Source organism: Balaenoptera borealis (assembly GCF_965194805.1).
Source record: "Balaenoptera borealis genome assembly, chromosome: 1".
Lineage (NCBI taxonomy): Eukaryota > Metazoa > Chordata > Mammalia > Artiodactyla > Balaenopteridae > Balaenoptera > Balaenoptera borealis.
Window position 1 is genome coordinate 148,605,074 of NC_138860.1, and position 21,422 is coordinate 148,626,495.

The 21,422-nt window shown below is 51.9% G+C and overlaps 1 protein-coding gene across 15 annotated transcripts in view; it reads left to right on the top strand.

The window, feature by feature from the left end:
* Nucleotides 1-21,422, top strand: part of SSBP3 (single stranded DNA binding protein 3) — a 163,859-nt gene that overhangs the window by 57,991 nt on the left and 84,446 nt on the right. For 3 of the 15 annotated variants that reach the window (XM_082358386.1, XM_082358388.1, XM_082358387.1), the window contains exons 2-3: nucleotides 8,841-8,869; nucleotides 9,026-9,082. The exons of the other annotated variants lie outside the window; for them this stretch is intronic. In XM_082358386.1, the coding sequence (XP_082214512.1) occupies nucleotides 9,038-9,082 (45 nt within the window). In that variant the 5' untranslated portion in view covers nucleotides 8,841-8,869; nucleotides 9,026-9,037. The remainder of the gene's footprint in view (nucleotides 1-8,840; nucleotides 8,870-9,025; nucleotides 9,083-21,422) is intronic. 15 annotated transcript variants of the gene reach the window in all.

Here is a 21,422-nt window from a genome sequence, read left to right on the forward strand (position 1 = left end):
GCCTTCTGTAGGACAGTGGCAACAATAGTTACCCGACAGTTATGCGGTTGTGACAAGGACTGTGGTGGTTCTAGCTGCTCACATTCGGTTCTTTCCCCAGTGCTCACCGTGACCCAGTGAGGGAAGTCTTACCAACCCCATTTCAGAGATGAGAAAACGGAGGCTCAGATAGGTAAAGCCATGTGCCTAGGGTCATAAAGTGAGAGTCAGGGTTGGAACCCTGGCTGTGTGGCTTTAGAACGAGTGCCGAACGCCTGATTCGCATCAAGGTACGTAGTAGGTGCTCAGTAAAGGGTATCAACGATATTAAAAGCGGCAGAGGGTTAGGGCACAGCCAACCTGTTGGTAGTGGGACTCCCCCTACCCCACGGCCCCCACCTGTCCTAAGTATCCTCCCGATGCAGGATCCGGGCTCCGGGGTTTGTGGGGCGGGCGGAGGCGAGCGTAGATCCGCCAATCCTGGGAAATGTGTAAAATCCTGTTCCTGAAAACCGGCCGGGTTCTCAGAGTGTCCCGGCTGGCATGTTTTGCCAGTCACGAAACATGATCCATACGCTGTATTTTAGGACTCCCCATCTGTCAGCATTGGGGAGGGCTTTCACTTGACGGAGCTCAAAGCCTGCCAGCTCACCCGGGGCGGGTGGGGGGGTGGGGAGAGGTGGGCAGGAAGGATCTGTGACAGCCAGTGGATCTGTTCCTCCAGGGAGGGTGCCGTCTACCTGGTTGGGGGGCCGGGAGCCTGAGAGAAGGGGTGGGGCGTCCTTGGGTGCCTTGGCCAGCAGCCTCGCAGATCCCTTTTCCCATTACTTCACTCCTTTTTTAGACAGATCCCCACTTGTTCCTTAAGCAAATTGAGGTACGGGGGGTTAAGGCTCTTGTCCAAGATTTTGAAGCTGCTAAGAGACCAAGCTGAGATTGAGCTGAAGTCTTTAGGTTCTGTCCAGTGCTCTCTGTTAGCCGAGGCTCTCCTCCTGTTTCCTGGGTTCTCCGGCTCTGGGTGGTGCAGGGCTGGGTGGGAGATGCTCCCTGGGAGAGGGAGGCAGTGAGGAGAGGGAGGGGGTAAGCCTTGCTCTCAGGCCCACCTGGCGGGGCGTACTCCAGGCCTGCCCCCCGCCCCACCCCTCCGGCCTGCTGGTGGTAGAGGAAAAAAACACTACGAGGGCTATTGATCCACCCTCTCCTCTGAGGGAGGGCCGCAGCACATTCAAGCTTTCTTTTTAAAAATGCATTAACCTGACCGTAAGCAGGCCCCAGTTTAAAAATAAATAAAAGTAAGACAAGAAGCAAAACAATTGGGAATGGGGACAGGAAAAGGGTGTTTGAAGAGGGTCCTTCTCCATGTCCGTGCCAGTTCCAGGCCGGATGCCATGCCTGGATTCTGGAGCTCGGGACTGCCCTGCTTTGCTGTGCCCTGGACCATCTGCATCTCTCCTGGTGACATCTGTGCAGAGGAAATTTCCCCAAATCCAGAGGTTCCAGGAAACCCTTTGGGGGTGGGGCAGGCTGGAGCGTGGAGGCAATCCATGTTTGAAAGCCTGCCTTGCCAGCCCCCGATCTGGGCAGTTTGGTCTCTGTTTTGGCCCTCAAGCCACACTGGCCTTCTCTTGGTTTCTCAGAAGTGCCTTTGCACGTGCTGTTCTCTCTGCCTGCTGCCTGGAAGGGGTGTCCATCTCTTGCTTTTATCCCTGGGCTGCAGGTTAGCACCTGCACTCATCTTTCAGATCTCAGCCTAAAGGGCACCTCTTGACCCTGGTGGGTCAGGCCTCCTGTTATATACCCCGGAGTCTCCCAGTACTTCCCCTTTGTAGCTCTTACCACAAGCATAATAAAAGAATTAACTTACATTTTACAGCATTTAGTAATGAAGCTTGAGGAAAGCAGGGACTGGTCTGTCCTGTTTGCTAAGTATTCACTGTCCAGCTTGGCACTGAAAAGGAGCAGTAAATCCTCACGGAATGGGTGGATGGCGGGTCAGGGTCTATTCCATTTGGCCCATAGATACGGTTTGGGTGAGGGTAGAAGGAATAAACGTTGTAATCAAAATTCGCTGTGATTTTCTAATGTTTCCAGAGGTGTGGGCCCACTTTGAGGTCAGGATATGGTTTCAGAGTGGAGCCCCCAACCCTTGAAAGGAGGAGACTTCTGCCAACAGAGCAGTAGTTAGGGTGCAGGGTCCCCGAGCTGGTGCCCCTCAAAGGTTGCCCGTTCTCTTGGTGGGTGGGAAGACGTGGGGTCAGAGAACAGAAACCACTTGGCTAGGATCACACAGCAGAGCCTGTGAAGGCTTTTACTTGGGCCCCGGTTTAATTGTTAAAAGGTGATTAATCAAGCACCAACTACCTACTGGGCAGGCATCGTTTTACTGCCCCGCGTGGTGACACCAGTTCGTGGAAGAGGAAATGGAGGCTCGGTGAACTTTGGTACCTGCTTCAGAACACAGCAGAGGCAGCATTGGAGCTCAAGTCTTTCTGATTTCATAGCCCGGTGCCTCCCAGTGAGCGGGGGTTGGTGACAGCCTTGGGTCTTGGATTGGCTCTGGTGGGGACCCCCTGCCTCCTACTAGCCAGGGGAGTTGTGACCACTTGTAGGAGCCTCCGTTGCTTCCAGCCATCTGGGCTCAGGGGAACGATGGTTCCCGGAGACCCCCCTCTCCTCCTCCACCTGGCTCACCTCCTTTTTCTGTGTCCTCCCTCTCCTCTGCTGAGGAAGCCTCAGAAATTCCTCTCTCCTCCTACCAGTCGCCATTTCCCTGGGAAGCCACTGGGGATCCTGGGAAGGTTCTGAGGGTGATAAAGCAGAATTTGCACCATTCCGGGAGTAACTTTCCATCATTTGTGGCTAAAAATAAAACGTGTCCTTGCTCCTCACTACTTGTAGGCTTTCTTTTGGGGTTTCAGTGGGAGCCACTTTTCCGTTTGTCCCCTTTCCCTATTGACTCTCGGCGGGTGTGGGGCTTCCCACAATTTGGGGACATGGGTGGGCTTGATGCCACTCATCGCCTCTGAGAGCAGCGCCCCTGGGGCCTTTCTGAGGAAGCGCTCTGCTTCTCTGTGGCAGCAAACAGCCGCATGGTCGGGCGGGCCCTCTGGCACACGGGCCACCCGGGGAGGTCTACTCCCTTGGCAAATATTACTGCAGCCGAAGAGACAAGCCACCTTTCGAGGATTTTCTTTGTGTAGCCTGCTTCTTTTTGATATCAGGAATGCACAGAGGCAAGAGAGATAAATTAATTTGTTCAATTAATTTTGTAAATATTGACCGAGCAGAAGTTTTATGCCAGTCACATGTCAGGGACCCGAGGGCTTACCAACAAGCAACATGACACAGTCCCTTCCTTGAAGGCACTTATCCTCAGGGTCGGGGGAGAAAGATGTGAGCTTTCAGACAGAACTAGAGCAGGGGAGACACAGAGTCCTGCTCCCCTCACCACCCTTTCTTCTAGAATTCACTTACGATGTGTGCCTGAGTGGGGAGCTAAAAGCTGAACCGTACATTGTGCCTTTCACTTTTTTTAAGACACTTGCAATTCCCCTCTCCCCCAGTAAATACTTTTTTGTGTGTGTTTACTATGGGCTGGGGCTGGGCACCCTGCTAGAACTTCACTTGTTTTTATTTCACTGGACTCAACGTGCTTGTGTAATTACTACTATTGTCCTTATTTTCCAGTTGGTGAAACTAAGACCCAGAAAGGTGAATTAACTTGCTTAAGATCCCACAGCTAAAATGTTGCAGAGCCTGGATTCAAATGTAAGCAGATTAATTCCAGAGCTCACTCTCCTAACCGCTAGCTGTATAGACACGTCCTCACTGAGAACGTCTGTCGGCTAAACATCCACTATCTGCCCAGCATGAAGTACTCTAAATAGATGCTTTCTCTTTAAAAATCTTCATTATGCTTTCTATTTGGTCTTTAATATTCCTAGTAACCCTGTGGGATGAGAGAGCACTCCCCAACCCCAATCTGCACACCCCCCTTTAATCCAAGGTCTCTGTAGAGGGCACTGTACTTCAGAGGCTGGAATTAAACCATGTTGTCTTAATCCAGAGCCTCTGGGTGAGAGAAGGGCCCTGAAATCATTCTGCAAACTGTAAAGTGCCCCATGAAATGAAGGGCACGGGAGAAAAGGTATGTGTGTAGAACACTGACTTGTAACACCAACCTCACGTGTCATACTTGGGGATTTCTAGCACGGTTGTCACGGTCTGGTTTCAGGTACCTGTGAAAAATTATGGTAATTAAAATGTAATTTGGAATCCCCAGTTGGCTCCCAGCAGCTGGTCCAGATGTAGGAGGCTGGGGCTCTGTGCTGGAACAAGCTGAGGCTTGTTAGGGGTGTCACTTTGTTCTGCCCTTTGTGTTGCTGGGTAGAAGGGTGGGGGCACAAGATACAGGAGCTATTTTTACACCATTCACGTCATGTTCAGTATTACTGGATGTTTGTGGTTGGGTCCCTGTTTAGCCTCAGCCGGGAAGCGAGAACTCCCTTGGCTGCCTGGGTCTGTATGGAAACTCAAGCTCATGCCCCTTGGGTACATATATTTCTCTAAAGGCTGTGCCGTCACCCTGGGTAGTTTGGAGTTGTCTTCTTAGGTTTAGATTTTCCAGGGCTCTTCAGACTCCTTCCTGGAGTGGAGGGGGCAGCATAGATAAGAGACCATAGGCTTATCCCCTCCCTTATTGATTCAACAGATGGTTTTCCAGTTTGAGGTACATGCTAGATCTTTTTCAGGTACTTGCAAAGTGAAGTCAAATAAAGTATTATCCCTCAAGGGTTTTATTTTATTTTTTTAAAAATTTTATTTATTTTTATTTATTGATTGATTTTTTTTTTTTGGCTGCGTTGGGTCTTTTGCTGTGCGCGGGCTTTCTCTAGTTGCGGCGAGCGGGGGCTACTCTTCATTGTGGTGCGTGGGCTTCTTATTGCTGTGGCCTCTCTTGTTGTGGAGCACAGGCTCTAGGCGCGCAGGCTTCAGTAGTTGCAGCACGCGGGCTCAGTAGTTGTGGCTCATGGGCTCTAGAGCGCAGGCTCAGTATTTGTGGCACATGGGCTTAGTTGCTCCGCGGCATGTGGGATCTTCCCGGGCCAGGGCTCAAACCCGTGTCCCCTTCATTGGCAGGCGGATTCCCTACCACTGTGCTACCAGGGAAGTCCCCCTCAAGGGCTTATAGTCTGGTTGGGGAAATGGAAGATAAACATTTGCTTTAGCTTATGCAAGCCGAGCATATGTGCCAGGTTCTGTTGGAGGTCCTGCGGATCCAGTGCTATCATAGTAGGGGGAACAGGGCCGGTGGGAACACAGAAGAGGGGCGCCCAGATCACACACATGGTCAGAGACAGCTTCCTGGAGGAGGTGATGAGTTGCAGGAGTTGACCTAATGCATTGGGTTTCACGTGTGTACATGGGTTTATTTGCTGTTGAGCTTCATTTGTACAGTCGGTTCCTCAGTACCTGCGGGGGTTGGTTCCAGGATCCCATGGATTTGGTGGATGCCAAAATCCATGGATGCTCAAGTCCCTTATATAAAAGGGCCTAGTACAGTTGGCCCTCTGTATCCACAGGTTCCATTTCCGCAGATTCAGCCAACCTGCGTATCGCACGGATGAGGAACCTGTGCCTGTGGAGGGCCGAGGGTATACATATGTGACATTATGGTTATAGTCATTGTATCTTATTCAGTTGAGGTCCTGGAATTTTATTTTTATGCCCAAAGGGCTCGCTGCCTTTGAAAAGCACTGTATGTCACCTAAGCCCTTGTTGCTTCAGAGGTCAGAGATGGGAGGTCAGCCTCAGCCCCGCAAAGCCTGCCCTTGAAGTCTCTGCCTCCTCTGGCCCCTTGGCACTTCCTGCCCCTCTTCCTCGTAAAAGGGCAGGCCAGAGTGGGTTATTGCACAGCAGGGGTCAAGACACCCAGGTCCACAAACCCTGGGCCCTGGCCTGGCTGGCGCACAAGGCCTTGAGTGTGCATGCCAGGGACGGGCATCGGGTCCTACCTGCGTATCCTGCTGATTGGGGTTTGTGGCCCTGGGGGAGGAGGGTGGTTGGTGGATCTCACTGTTTAGACCAGCTGTGGGGTCTGTCGCAAAGTGGAAGTACCAAGAAGCAAAGTGCTCACCTGAGGCTGCTTCAGAGCAGGGCTCACACCTGGAGTTTGCAGAATATGTCCTGGTTCAGTGCTCTCCACTTCCACTCTGTACGTATGCATTCATTCATCTAACATAGGTTCCTGCATAGCATCTCTCCTCTGCCACGCCCAGGGCGGGGTGTTGAGGAAGCCAGTGAATTAGGTACAGCCCTGCCTCTGGGGTAGCTGACAGTTCTGGGTGGTCCCCGCCCAGGTGGCCACAGGGGCCTGACCCGACCTGTGCCTTCTGGGACCCTCTGCAAATAGCTGGAATGTCTGGAGTGTTCCCACCATCCTTGTGAGCCACATGCTGACACTGCAGCATGCCAGGCCCTGTCCTTGGCGTGGGATTATTTGCAGTTAGTATTCCAAATGTCAAGTTCCCCTTGACTTGAGCTGAGCAGACGAAACAAAATGGCAGGCAGATTAGAAGGGGCTTGAGAAGCCTTTTAGGATTTGAAAACCTTGCTTTGTTGACTTTGAAAAGCTGCTGAACCGGGCTGCTCTGCAGAGGTGGGGGCGTCTGTCAGGTGCCCACTGTCTTCCTGGGCCTGGGAGGGCCTGGCCAGTGCTGCTCTCTCCTTCAGGTACTTGGGAGCTGGGCGGTGCCCACTGAGCTTGCACAGCAATTGAGTCCAGTCCCTTTTCCTTAGTGAGAGCAGAGGGGAGGAGGGTGGGAGGTGAGGAGCTAGAGTCTCTGAGGTTTCAGAAGGGGTTTGAGTGGGTCCCCCAAAGTAGGGGGGGCATGTCAGTCAGTATCTGTTTAAACTCGAGTTTGCGTTGCCTGATGTTGAGACTGGTAGGTAAGAAGGGAAGTAGATGGCCTGCCATATTATAGTCCCTCTGAATGGATGGTGAGAGGTTTAAAAAGCTAGTGCTCACCAAAGGTGCAGAAGTACCTGGCTGGGACCTGGAGTGTCATTGCCTTCTTTCTACAGATGTGCAGAAAGATGTGGTAGCTGAAGCTCAGAGAGGTTAAGTAATTTGTGCGAAGCGACACAGGAAGTGGTAAAGCTGGAATTTGAGTAGTCTCTCTGGCTCCAGTGCCCATGCTTGTCCCATGACATCACATTGACTCCTCCCTTCTCGTGAGACTCATTTCTCCTGCCCTTCCCCCAACTGCTTCCTTTTCCTGCCTGCATTCTCCAGGAATCCCTCTGTGGGTGCTGCCTCATCCAGCCTGGGAGAAGTAGTAAGAGCTGAAAGTTTGAGAGAGAACCCCGCCCCCAACTGCTTTTCCGCCACATTCCAGGGGACAGAGTGCTTGTCTTCCTGGATCTTACGTGCATACTTGGCTCCTGGGGACAGGCAGAGATGAGGCTCACGCCTTGTCGGCCCTCTCAAGGTCCCAGGAAGGGTTTGTGAATTGATGCGTCTGGGATCGGGGAGATGGACTTTAAGCGGTGTGAAGCTCTGTAGTCTGTGGTGGGCAAGTTTTAAGGCTGGCCTGACACATGACCTTGAACCCCACCCTTAAATTGGCCTCTGTTTCCTGCAGCCTTTGCGGGCTGATTGCATAAATGTTCTCACATGGTGCACAGTTGCCTGGCCCCAGAGTCTGGAAGGTGGTTTTTGCCCTTTCTCTCCTTTTGCTTTGCCCACGTATGCGTGAGTGCCTTTTATTCCTAAGAAACGCAGCTTTCTCAGTCCCCATCCTGGAAATATTGCTGGAATGCAATAAATCTGATTGTGTTTATGTTGAAGAAATGAAACACATTACTGTGTGGGGAGGAATGCAGGAGATGCCTTGCAAGGGGGCCGTGTTTATGACAGCAGTTTGCACATGTGGCTTTATTTTTGAAAGCATGGTTACCCCTCCTCCCCCCACTTCCTTGATAGAACCCTGGTAATAAGAGCTGTCTCATGTATCCGGGTGTTGGGGTGTTGGACAAACAGAGGGCAGAGCTGGCCAAGACCTTCCCAGCTGTGGCTGTCACCTTCTTAGTTCTGAGAGCCTGACTTCTTTGGGCCCTGTCATTTCTCGGGATTTTCAGCTCTTCAAGGGACAGCGCCTCTGTGCTGGTTGAGTCAGAGCTGATTAGTGAATCCTCCCGCTCCCATTCTAGCTTGGAAACAACAGGATGAAATTTAATAGGCATAAATGTAAAGTCCCATAGGTGGGTTAAAAAAAAAAAACAAACCCAACTTCACAGGCACAGGATGAGGAAGCTTCATTTGAATGGCGAGCAAGAAAGTGACCCTCGAACGTACCGGTCAGTCAGTTCTGTGTGCCAGCAGTTGGCCATCACTGAAAGAAAGTGACGCAGACTCGCTGAATGAGGATTGTGTCCATAAGGAGAAGGATGATGTTGTTAATAATTCATAATAATAGCTAGGTGCTTTACACGCATTATCATTCCATCTTTAAATCCATCCTTTGAGGTAAGTCAGAGGATCTTCTTTTTTCGGAAGAGGAAAAAAGAAGTTACACTGTGCCCAGTGTTACACTGCAAAAAAGTGGCAGAATCAGCTGGAACCCAGAGCCTGTGCTATTTTGAGTGAAGTAGAGGGTCAGTAGATGGTGGAGACTCTGAATGAAGAAACGCTGAAGGAAATGATGGCATTTAGCTTGAAGGCAGTTTTAATAACGTCTGACTTTTGTATGGTCCTTGCTGTGTGCCAGGCACAATTCTAAACAGTTGATGGATGTATGTGTGTGTGTGTATGTGCATATATATATATATACCTCAACTCCATTATTATTTCTGTTTTACAGAGGAGGAAACTGAAACACAGAGAAGTTAAGTGAGTTGCCCAAGATGATATAGCTTCTAAGTGGCTGAGCTGGGAATCAGAGCCAACTAGCATGGATAAGTGTTCTTAATTTTTAGACCATGCAGGCTTGGGGAGACTGGCTGGGGTGGGGAGAGAGCCGACTGTCCTCTTTGTTCTTTGCGGCAGACTGTCTGCAGGATGCTGGCTGCTGTGTTTGGATCCAGGGCAGACCAGGGCCTGCGGGTGAGTGTGTAAATGCGAGAGGGTCAGCTCTCCTAAATCTGGACACCAGGTGCCTGTGGAGTAGGCCCTTTGAGGGGAGGCAGTGAGCTCCCTGCTGCCGGTGACTCCTCATCCGTTGGGGCTCCTGCAGAGGCGAGAGGGTGGAGGAGACCACCTGTGTGGGGGACGAGAGACACCCCACCAGGGCCCACCCATGTAGCTGGCTGGCTCCCAGCCTTTTGTTGAGGACAAGCCCAGCTTTCCTGGCACGTCCCCCACCCCAGGCAGTGGTGTGTCCCTGTGGACCGCTGGAGGGGAAGTGACCGGGTGTCTGCCAGGTCCAGCCTGCCCTATTAGGAAGCCCCGGCTGTCAAGCCCAGCAGAATTGCTGACGGAGGCACCGGGAACAATGCTGTGTGGGAGGAGGTGTGTGCATGCGTTTGCTCGCCTCCTGACCTGTGTGCCAGCAGTGACACACTTTATTTGTCCCCTCTGGTCCCCTGTGGGCACTCAGCCGGGCTCTCTGATGCTTTTGACTCCCACTTGGGCTCCTGGTCCAGCTGCAGCTTTGGCTGCAGGCAGGGAAGCCAGTCAGCTGGCCCTAGTCCCTCCTGATGCCAGGGGAGCTGGGGGCACTGGCTCTGGTTTGTCCTGATTCCAGGGAAGTTGGGAGCACCCCTTCGGCTTACATGGTCTCCTCAGAGCACTTCCCAAGGAGGCCTGGGAGCCTGGCACCTCCTTGTCAGATCAGGGAATGGAGGCACGGAGAAGCGGAGTGACTTATTGGAAGCCACATAACCAGCGAGTATGGCTGAAGCTATAATCAGGTCCTGGTGACTTGAAACAGGGATCATTTGGTCCAGACCTCTGATTTTACTGATGAGGAAACAAGGCCCAGATTTGCAGCTTGACCTGGCCAAGGCATCTCAGGTCATCCGTGACAGAGCCAGAGCCAGGACCCAGGTCTCCTGCCCCCAAATACCGTGTCCTCCCTACTCTGCAGCCCCCTCCTCCACTTTCGGTTTCCTGGCATCTCATTTCTGCTGGTGCTTCTCCTGCAGGGCTGGTGCAGTGACGGTGACTGCCACACAGGTTTCCTTTCCCCCACTGCTTCCATTGCCTTCTTTGACTGCCAGTGTCTGATTATCCCAGTTGTCACTTCCTTTGCCTCCTAGGACTGGTAGCAGCAGCTGGCTTATAGGAATTTAGCCAAGTGGAGGGAGCGTAGCCTTAGCCAGGCAGCTTTGGGATCCAATCCCAGCTCTTCTACTTGTGAGCTGTGTGACCTTAGGCAAGTTGCTTAACCTTTCTGAACCCTGGTTTCTCATCTGGGAGTTAAGATGATTTGGACTAGATAACCTCCAGTGGCCTTCCAGTCCTGCAGGTCTTTGACTAGTGATTTTCATGAAAGTGAGTGTGACCCACATGGACCTGCGTTTGGAGGCTCTTGGGAAGGGCAGGTGACATAGACTAGCGGGATAAGGCCTGTGTTGGGAGGCACAGGGCATGCATGCGTTTAGAATTCTGGCTTCACTGGAGGCTCTTGCCTTGGCTTTGGGTGCTGGTGGGTGATCGGGGCAAGGGACCCCGCCATTCTTTGTCCCTTCTTTGCTACTTCTTTCTCTGCATGCATGCTGTGGGCATGGACACTGTTTGTCCTTGGTGGTGACCACTCAGAGTAGAGAGGTTGCCGGAGGAGGGTTGGCCAGCTGATTGGCATGGCCTGGGCCAGCCGGGCACAGGCAGGTGTCAAATCCTGCAGCCTTTCACCTGGATTGAATGCCGCTGGATTTTGTCGTGAGAGGAACTCAAGCCCTGTTATTAGGCCCAAGAGATCTCTACTCCACATTAGATCACAGGTGTGAGGTGCAGGGAGGGGTGTCAGCGTAAAACCAGAAGCCTTTGGCCTTTCGTCACTGTGTTCAGTCTTGCAATTGTGTTGGCTGTTTACATGGTTTTCATTCTTTGGTTTTTGCCTTGGCTGTGAAGTTGTACTATTTTCTGAATTAATCCTGTTTCATGTAACCTGAACCCAAGTATCTGGCCATGAAGGGCAAGTTTTTTTCTCCTCTTCCTTAACAAAGGATATCCTAGACTGCAGCATCTGGAAATGATTTGGCATCTGGTTTAAGTATGTGTGCGTGCATGCACACACTTCTAGAATATAACATGCCCTTACCCACATAATACGCCTTTGTCTCTCCATATACCTGTGTTTCTTTCTATGTAGATGACTTTACATATGGAGGTCATTATATCGGGACATATGCTTACGTGTGTATACATGTATAAACCTTTATTTCTACTTAGAATGAGGAAATTTTCAAGGGCTTGATGTGTGTTGTGTGGTGCAAGGGCACTTGCACTGATGGATGTATTTTTCTTTGAGAGGTTTAATAAACCATTTAGCACTGCCTTCATGACTGTAATGAGCTGTTTCCACATTATTCCTAGGCTCTGCCTTAACAGGCCTCCCAAGACCCCGTCCCCACTATAGTGTGGCGGCCCCCACCCAGAGTTGGGTGCTCTAGAGAGATGGCATGGTTCAAGGTGCCCCTTGTTGACCATCTCTTAATGGTATCTCTTCGCTGCCTGGTGTTGGCGTGGATGGGAGCCTGTCCTGGGGATTTCTGGGCCCGTTGTGTCCCTCAGATTTGGGCTCAGGGAAGGAATGTTTTGACGGCACAAGGTTGGAGCTGTGGGTTGTATTGAGATTGGGCTGCGTCAGCAGGTAGAGCCTGTGTCCTCACCTGGAGGGTGATAGGCAGGGGGCTCTGAGTACCTCTGTCCAATCTGGTGGAGGATGGCCAGGGGAGGCAAGTGAGATGACGGTGGAGAGAGAGGACACCCCCCTCACTCCCCCATGGACTAGGGTTTGTCCTTGCTCCCTTTTGCCCCAAGGGACTGCCGGGAGGCTGATTTATAGTAACATCTTAGACTCAATGCCAGGAAGACTGTGGTAACCACAGGGGTGAATAAAACAGGAATGGGCCTTGGAGTAGGCAGGTGGAGGTGAGCGAGGCTGGGTGGATGATGCCTGGGGCGTGTTATTAACTCGTCTCTGAACTGCAGGTTAAGGTGGGGGGGGTGTAAGGTAAAGTGGGGTTGGTAACAGTCCCTCATGGTCACCCTCTAATCCTCTTTCCCCTGGCACTAGTGCCCCCTGGGGTAGCCTCCCTCCGTGGTGGCAGCAGTTACATTTATCGATTTTTGCTTTTTTTCTGGTGACAGTGGAGTTTGGCCCAGGTCTCCCTCTGGCTCAGGTCTGATGAGAGCCCTTGAGAGCACTTTCTTATGCATTTTCAGTCCTGCCCTCTCTGCTTTGGGGACTGCCTAAGGGGAGAATAATGCAGGTCTCTTTCCTCCTTCTGCTCAAGGCTCTGGGTCAGGGGTGGGGGTATTAGGGGCCAAATGATTCCTAAGCCAGGATACTTTCATAACAAGCCATGCCATGCATCATTGTGTCAGGGCAGCAGGTAAACCCGGATTGTTTGGGATGCACAGCCCTTTAGTGAATGTCGAAGGTTCTCCCCGCAGCTTATGGAACATTTGACCAAAATCCACCTGAAAAGCAATCCAGGGTTCCTCTCCCTTGCCCACCCCAGCCCTAGCAGCCTGACGGGAACTGTGAGGTGAGGAGGGCCTTCCCCCAGGTCTCAGGGAGAGGTGCAGCTGTTTTGTGTACAGCATTTGCTGCCGTGGCATCCAGGTTCTAAGAAGCTGGGGGCTCCCTGCTTGGGATGGTGCCTCGGAACAATTGATGGGGAGCTGGTTCCCTGAATTGGGTCTGGAAAATGTCCATTTCTGGTGAACCCTCACAGAGCCTATGGTTTCCTTGAGACTTTGTTCAGCTCCCCTGTAGCGTGGGGCCTGGGCTGAGCCTCAGGGCCCCCGGGGGAGGCAGAGGCCCTTGACAATGGGCCACGTGTGATTGCAAGCCCCAGCCTGGCCGGCCAGCCTGCCACCTCCAAAACATAACTCAATATTGATTGTGCAGGAGGCCCAGACTCAGTCATATACAGTAATCCTCGCTCCTTGAAGGGAGAAAGGAAGTGGATTTGTCCCTGGTACAACATGCCTTGAAAAATGAATCTTGATTTAAGATGCAGCTTTTTGCAGCATATTTTAAAATGTCAGAGAGATAAATATGCAGGTTTCCTAATGTGTCTGCCTTGAACAGCCTTTAAAAAAAAAAGTCTATCATTCATCCTCAGGGTCACAGGTGTGTTCAAACCCCCCCCCCCCACCTCCCCCGCTCCTGCCTTTGATGGTGTGGTGTGTCCATCTCTCTTCCATGAGCAGAATTTTGTTTGGGCCTCAAAGTCCCTTTGTCCCAAAAGTCCAGGAGATACATTTGTTTCCCCAGTTTAAAGGTGTACAGAGAGTTTCCAAAATATTTTTTGGAACTTTCTGTTGGACCTGTGAAACAGGCACTGGCTTCTAGCTACTTAATCTATCAGGGGACCCTTTTCACTTCCCAACCCACCAGCCAGAGGAGCCAAAGAGGGAAAATGCATGCTCCAGCCCCTGCCCTCTGAGATGGGCATGCACCGGCTACTGTGGCAGTAGAACTGAGGAAGGTGGGCCTGGTGTGAGGGGAGCCCCATTCTTGTGGTGGTGCCTTTGGCCAGCACTTCACTTCCATGGTCGGGGTAATGGCGCCTTCTAAGCTCAGTTCAGATTTGGAAGGGCTTTGGGCCACAGGTGAGGGAGATGCTGCTGGAAGGTGAATCGGTCGTGGGGTTTATATCCTGTTGTCATTGTGTGTGGCTTTTAGCAAGATACCCTGGCAGCCCCGCTGGTGATTTTTGTCCCAGAAGGAATTAGAGGAACCCCAGGGTTTTTCAAGATGTGAGTGTGGATGTCAAGACATTGTTAGGCTGGCTGAGGAACTTAGAAACCTCAGTGGCCAATGCAGCCTTGTGCCTGGGGGAGAGCTGCCAGGGGAGCTTGTGGTTTGACAGGTAGTCATGAAAGGTTAGGCCTGGAAGGAACCTGGAGGGGTCTCTCTACTCTAGCTCCTGCCATTATGTAGATGAGGAAATGGAGGCCCAGAGAGGGCCAGTGACTTGGCCAAGGTCACACAGAAGATCAGCTGCCAAGCCAGAACCAGAGCCCAGCCCAGCCCAGGTATCCTGACCCCAGTCTGATGCTTTTCATCACCTTGATTTACTATCTCAGGTGGGCCTCACTGGTGACTCAGAGGTCCTGACTGCAGCACGTGAACAGAGCTTGGCCAGACACCGGGCTCATGCAGGGCCGCCTGCCCTATTCTGGGTCAGTGGGTTAGATTTCTGAGGACCGTCCCTTTGGCATTGAGGACCTTGCCTGTGCTCATTGTTCCCCTGCTGGGTCCCCAGTGTGTTGCTGTCAGGGTGCAGGGAGAGAGGATGGGAGGGTGGGAGGCATCTTCCTGCATGGGATCTGCCTGGATATGAGGTCGAGGTGGCTGTGGAACAGAAAGGGGAGACCCTGGGGTAAAAGCCCCCATTCTCCCTCTCAGTCCCTCTAGTTGCTCTTCCTCTTCCCTGAAAACCATTTTGAGGATCATAACATTCATCATGAGCTTTATTATGGGCGACTCTTCTTCATGTTTAAAAATAAACGCTGGCATACAGAACTATATTTGGTATATGGAAGTCTTTTGCATATAAATGTGCTTAAAGGACAACTGCTTTATTGAAGAAGCAGAGTGAGCCCCAGCTAGCGGGGCACGTGGGGGATGGGTGCTGAAGGGACCCGGACCGAGGTCTGCGTTGCTCAGGACTTTTGGGTTGTAGCCTTCAGTCCTGTTGAATCTGCCGTCCTTTCCCCGGGGACAATTGCAAAACAGGATAACTGGTACTTAAAAATTCATAGAAAATGTTCTTATCACAACGTCATAATTGTTATGACTCAGAAAAGTAGAATTGCCAATCCACTCTGCCTGTCTGCCCTCACTTTTGTTGCCTACCGAGTCCCCAGCAGCAGCTGCAGAATCATAAAGAGAGAGAGGGGAGAGAGGGAGAGAGAGAAAGGAAGAAAGAAAGAAATCCAGGGCAATGCTTTATTTATGTTAACGGCTACATTTGACTTGAAAATTCCGTCCCCTGAGCCTTGAGGTCAGCACATTACGGAGTGATTGATGGCTGTCAGGAGCGGGCAGGGCGGCAGATTGCAAAGGGGAAGTGGACAGATGATGCCCTGGCTTTCGAGGGCTTAGCAGAACCCAGGCCTTGAAAGGAACTCGGTGGAAAACAAAGCAGATGGAGAACTCTGCCTTGGCCCCTGCCTTTTCCTTTATTCTCTCTTTCCTTTTTCTTCCCTTTTCTGTTGAACGTTAGGAAGTAGGGGGGGCACCTCACTCCATCAGCACACCCCAGGAGTATCGCTTTTGGGTGTGACACCAGGTAGGATCCTAGAGAGGCCGGACCCAAGAGGGCGCCCCCATTCGAAGCAGGTGTCTGCTTAAAAACCACCAGGCTCTTCCATCACATCACCCGTTGTTAAAAGCCCCGTAAGCATCCCCCACCTTCTCCTTGGCCCCATCTTCTGAATCTGAAAACCAAACAGGGAGGACCAACTCTTGGGGCAAATCGTTCCCACCATACGATCTGGGCTACTGAGGATTATGTTTCCAGAGGGCTTCCCGGCTAATCCTTGTGTGTTTTCACCAGTAGAAACAAATGGTATCAGACTCCCAGACCTGTTTACAGATGGGGAGACACGGGAATGATGGAGGAGCTTTGAATTTTAAACATTAGCTAATTAAATTGCAGACGGGGGCACTGGGTGGAACGGCCTGGGTATTCCCATGGAACGTTTCTCCGTCAGCTGTGAGGGAGAGGCCGGCCGGGCTTGCTCATGTGCTCCACAAACATTTATGGAGCCCCTTCCCTGTGCCAAGAGCTGCGTGAAGTAAGAGCTCTCGGAGTCCTGCCCTGGGGTGTCCCAGCTCCGTCAAATAGAGAACACAGCCTCTGTGATGGGGACTGCGGGAGGAGAGGCACAGCTCAGGATGCCGGGGACTTTCTGCAGGGAGGAGGGCGCTGCTGACACCTCACGAGGAGGAGGGAAGGGAGCCTGACCTGGCTAAAAAAGGGAAGGCACTGGGATGGGGAGGGCATTCCGGGCAGATGCTGATGGGGGAGGTGCTGGGGGAGTCGGAGGTGGGCCTGGAGCACTGTGTCTCCGCTCTAGAGGCCCCGGCAGGATGACGGGAGGCTGGAGTTCGTCATTTCCCCTGCCTCCGCCTTCCCCTCTCATTGCTGCTCCTGTGCAGTTGTGTCAGAGACAGGACTGTCTGTTCATTCATCCGCTAATTGTTTTGATAAGAGACTCTAATTATCCACTGCGATCATCAGATTACCCTGAGCTCCAGGAGGGAGATTTGAGTTTGAGCTGCTGTGGCAGCCACCAGCAGCACCATCTCCACTGAAAGGGACCCAGCGGTAGCACCTGGCCCACTGTGCCGCTTCCCAGTCAGTGCCTGCAAAGCCATCGCATGAAGGGGTCACAGGTGTCCGGGGATGGGCCCTGGAAATCCACCCGAAAGCTCAACCTCTGATGTCAAGCAGGACTTCCCCTTGGATTATCTTTGCCACTGTGTTAAGTCCACAGATAAGAGGTTTGGTTCTGGGGATTTCAAAACAAGGTTGAGGAGTGTGGAGAAAACCAGAGAAGAAGCAGTAATGCCTCTAATGAATTGACATCAGCAGTCAAGACAAATTCAAATGCCTTTTTGGACTGTTCGATTAAGTTCTACTTACACGTGATTTTGGTATAAAGAGAGCAATAGGCAAAAAACAACCAGGAAGGCAGATTATAAATTAATCCAATCATTGAATCCTCCAGCAAAGGTAATGGGGAATGATGGCATCGTAATTGATCTGATACGGACTCTTACATCAGTGGGAGCTGCAAAGTAAGGGAGCATCACGAGTGATGGTGAGTGACCCATGGGAAGATTTGGTAAGGTATGTGTGACCTTACCCCACAGGGCTTGTCAGAGGGGAGGGGCCCACCCTCGGGGCCCACCCTCAGCTCCCTCCCGTGTTCAGGCAGTGTCTGTAGATCCCAGAGGGGCTGGAGAGCCTGGTGATACTTGAGCTAGAAAAACATGTTTCCATCCTGCCTTCTCTCCATGAGATCAGAGGCTGGCCTGGGCTGTGGGGTCTGGCTGGGATTTGGAGGGGCGGGCGGGGTGCCGTTGCCTACGTAAAGTTAGGTCCTGGCCTGAAAGAGTGGCTGCCGTGTGTGCTGGTGTCCGGGGCGTTCGTTGTCTTCCCACTGATACAGTGGAGCTGCAGTAGGTGATCACTCAGTTAGTTCCCTTTTGGCTCTACGCTCTGAAGCTCCTTTATTCTTGAACCCCCTCTCCCACCAAGGCAAAAGGGCAGAGAACTTCAGTCCGGCTCTCATTGGTTCCACAGTGCCTGCCGTCTGCTCCGACGTACTTTCCTACATCCTGGAAGAGTGGGCACTCTCCCTTTGTCTTCATATTTGGGGCTCAGCTAGCTGGGAAGTTTGGCAACACGTCAGGCCATATATCTTGAAAACCGCCCTCCAGAAACTACCTTGTTTAGCAGATTTACTGACGTATTGGGCCTGCCTGTTCTCGAGGGCCGCCATCCTAAATCACAGCAGGTCCACTGGACTTGGACGCCTCAACGCAGAACTTTTCAAAAAAAGTTCAGGCAGGGTATATCACTGCCCCATTAACTCCCTGCCATTAATCTACTCCTCCTAAAAACCTGAAGTTTTCCCAAAAGGACTGGAACGTGGTGAAAAACGGACCCATTTGGTAAATTCTGTATATCAGGCTGGTTTTCTCCTCTCCTCACTCCCCAGCAGGCCTGCCTCGATCGCCTTGGTGATGGGATACCTGGGATGCCACGTGGGCGGGTGAAGCTGCAGCCTCGAGGGATTTCCGGGGAGTGTCCTGGGGATGGACAGCACTCTTCAGGGGTTGCTGCTCTTTAGGCCACCCTGACCTGTGGAATCCCTGAGTGAAGTGTTCTCTGGGTGAGGCTTGGGGCCGCCATCAGGAGCGGTTACAGAAACTTGCAGTGGGCCCCTAGTGAGGGCACAGAGGCTTAGCGGAGCTCAGTCTTGCTGAGGGGATGGGACCCTGTCAAGGACTGTCTGGGAGGGGCAGACCCGTTCACTGATTCATCCCTGATTGCTGAAGAGGGCCCTAAAGGCTAGTGAGAGTCCGTCCACACTTTTTTTTTTTTTTTTTACATATATATGTATCTGGTTGTTTTTTTTCAAATTCTTTTCCCGTTTAGGTTATTGCAGAATATTGAGCAGAGTTCCCTGTGCTATACAGTAGGTCTTTGTTGGTCCATCCACACTTCTGGTTCCGATGACTAGAGGCTTCCTCCTTTTGGAAGAAGATGATATCCATGAGCTGGGGCTTTGGAGCCCACTGACCTGGGTTTGAATGCCAGCTTTCTTGGTCAGTAACCTCAGGAATTCAGGGGCATTTGAAAAAGAAAAGATACGTGACTTGGAAGTGAGGGGGCCTGGGCTGAGCAAAAGGAAGACAAGGAACAGCGATGGTCTCCCAAGTCCCCCGTCTCCCCCTCCTCCATCCTGCATCTGTAAAATGGGGATGAAGCTTATTCTGCAAGCATGCCTGAGGATTATATGAGTCAATTCTTGTAAAATGTTTAAGATAATACCCGGCGCAATGCTGGCTTTCTGTAAATGATACTCTGAAAATCTGATGGGGGGCACACAGCATACCTGCTGCACCCCACTTGCTCATCCTGCTGAGATGGGCCCATGGCAGCCTGAAGGAGGAAGTCCTCTTTTTTGCTAAGTCCCCACTGCCCTCCCCCCAGTCTTTGCAGTCTCACTGTACAGGTAGAAGAAGCAGAGTTGGAATGTCTCCGTAGGTCAGGGCTTTCCCTGGCTCCTTCCAGAGTCAGTCCTTTCCACCTCGAGAACAGGTGAGAATTCTGTGAATTCAGTGTATGTCTCTGCTGTCACTGGAATCCTGGCTTCTGGAATCCAAGACGGAGCTTTCCCCCCAAGCACCTACTGCCTCTGCAGGCTTTTCTCCCTGCCCTCTGCTTGCCTGAAGGCAGATAGCGTGGCTGTGAGGCCAGGACCAGTCCTCTCCTGCCTGTTGGGACAGGGTCTGGAGAGCAGGCCAGGACAGGAGGCTGGAACACCCCCTTCTCCAGGGAAGAGGGGGAGCCTCATTCCAGCAGGACACCTTGGCATCCTGCCCTGCTGGAGGAACTGGTTTCCAGGGCCTGACTCCCAGCCCCACCTGCTGTAGGGGTCCTGGGGGCTGGGGCCACGGATCTGGTCTGTGTTTCTTGGAGTAGTTTACTTTTTCCTCCCCCGGCGAAAGTACCTATTATCTGTGCATCTCCTGGCCTTTTGCAAAGCTAATTAAGCCCTAGAGGCAGAGTTTTGGGGCCTAGATTTTTTTTCTTTCCCAACTAAAGAGTTGTTTTAGGTGCTCTGGGAGCTTAATTGACTTGCTCAAGGGCTGATCATTGGATCCGGGGGCTGGGATGGGGGAGGGTAAAGGACCCAGAACCTTTCCCCTCTGACAGCCACCCTCCTGCCTCCTGAATGTCCTAATAATTCAAATATCCTTGTCATCTCTTTGTCCCGGTAGCCTGGAGTCACCTCCTGAGTTCCTTGAAACTCTTAGGCTAGAGTTCAGTGAACAAACTGTGGAGTGTAAGTCATTATTTATCATTATTGTCCCGGAAGGCAGGGATCTTGTGTGTTTTTATTCCCAGTGCCCCAGTAAGGTATCTGGTGCAGTTTTGGAGGAAACCAGTGATTGTGTGGGGTGTGTGCCCTATGACAGGTGCTGCGTTGGACTTTCAAAGCCACCTGATAATGCCAGTTGACCTGGAGGCATAAGTGGGTTGTTGGTTTTACCTGAACCTGGCTGAGTTGATTGGGGTGCTGAGGTTGGGGTTGGGGTATGGACAGCTGACTTGTTGCTTGGAGCCCATAGCTTCTTCCTCTGTTCATCCTGGGAGGAAGAGCCTTGTCTTCTGCATCTGTTTAGTGGACACCCTGCTTGACTTTGCCTGGCTATTACCTTTTGGTATTCGGTAGGTGCCATCTTCCATTTATGTGCCAGATGCATTATTAGATGGTGGTGATAAGAATGAGCTACATTGTGGGCAGGCCCTTGAGGGGCTTGCCTCCTGGCCCAGGGGCAGTGGCTTAGTGTGGACCTGGATCAGAGAAGCCTGGCCCCTGTCCACGCTGGTGGCTGCTGGCCGTGGCTGCTCACCCACGTACACCTCAACCCACTGATGCGTTCTCCTTGCCTTGTGCTGCTTAAGATCTCAAGTCCACAAGATTCTTTAGCCCTCGTCAACACTGTTTACCACCCCCTATCGCTGGAACTGTGTATTACTCTTTCTTGCCCAGTCCACCTGTCCCGGCAGCCAGGGACATGGGGGTAGAGCAGACACGTGACCAGACCAGCGCCTTCTTGTGCAGTGATCTTAAAAACTGCTCCTTGGGAAGGCTGCAACGAGGGCCACACCTGTGGAGCTGTGCCCTCTCCCTTCCCCACCTGCAGCCTTGGATGTCAGGTGGACCTACTAAGTTTTTGCTCCTGGAGCTTTGGAAGGGGCACGGTAGAGCAGTTGGCATTCCATTTTTCCAGCCCCTTTCCTGACCAGCTTTCTGTTTTTATGTCCAAGCTATCAAGCAATGCATAAAACTTTATGGTTTTACTCTCTTCCTTGCTTACCTAACCCCCTCACTTTATAGACCAAAGGGCTCAGATCCCCTCTCTCCCCTAATCCTCCACTGTGAGGGCCGTTCTATCTATTTGTACCCTGGTGGACTTCAGCTCCCTTTAACTTATCCTGCCCTGAATGATCAGAACAGCACAGAGTAGACACTCCAGGATGTTTGAATGAATGAAGGAGTCTAGTCTGCTGTCCTCGAAGGGCTCATTGTGTGCAAGTCATCGTGCTGAAGTGGTACACATCCTTCATTTGATGTGCTCAGCAGCTCTCAAGGGTTGGCATCGATCTCCCTGTTTTGCACAGGAGGAAGAGGCTGGGGCTCAGGCAGGTGAAGACCCTTGCAAGCCCCTGGCCCAAGGGCTACGTTGCAGTATCTGTGGGATACTTCGGTAATGCAGTGAGAGCTTTCAGGATGGAAGCCCTTGGACGGAAGCCAGAGATGGACACCATCCAGCCACTTGACCTCAGGCAAGTGAGGTCCTGCTTGAGTTCTCAGTTTCCTCATCTGGAAACTGGAGGCACTGGGATGAATAGGGACTGCCAAGTGTCGCCAGAGTTCTCTCCGAAATGCCCATCTGGCTCTGCTACACCTGTGTCTGTATATCTCAAGGAATCTCTGTCTCCTCTGCTTCAGGATG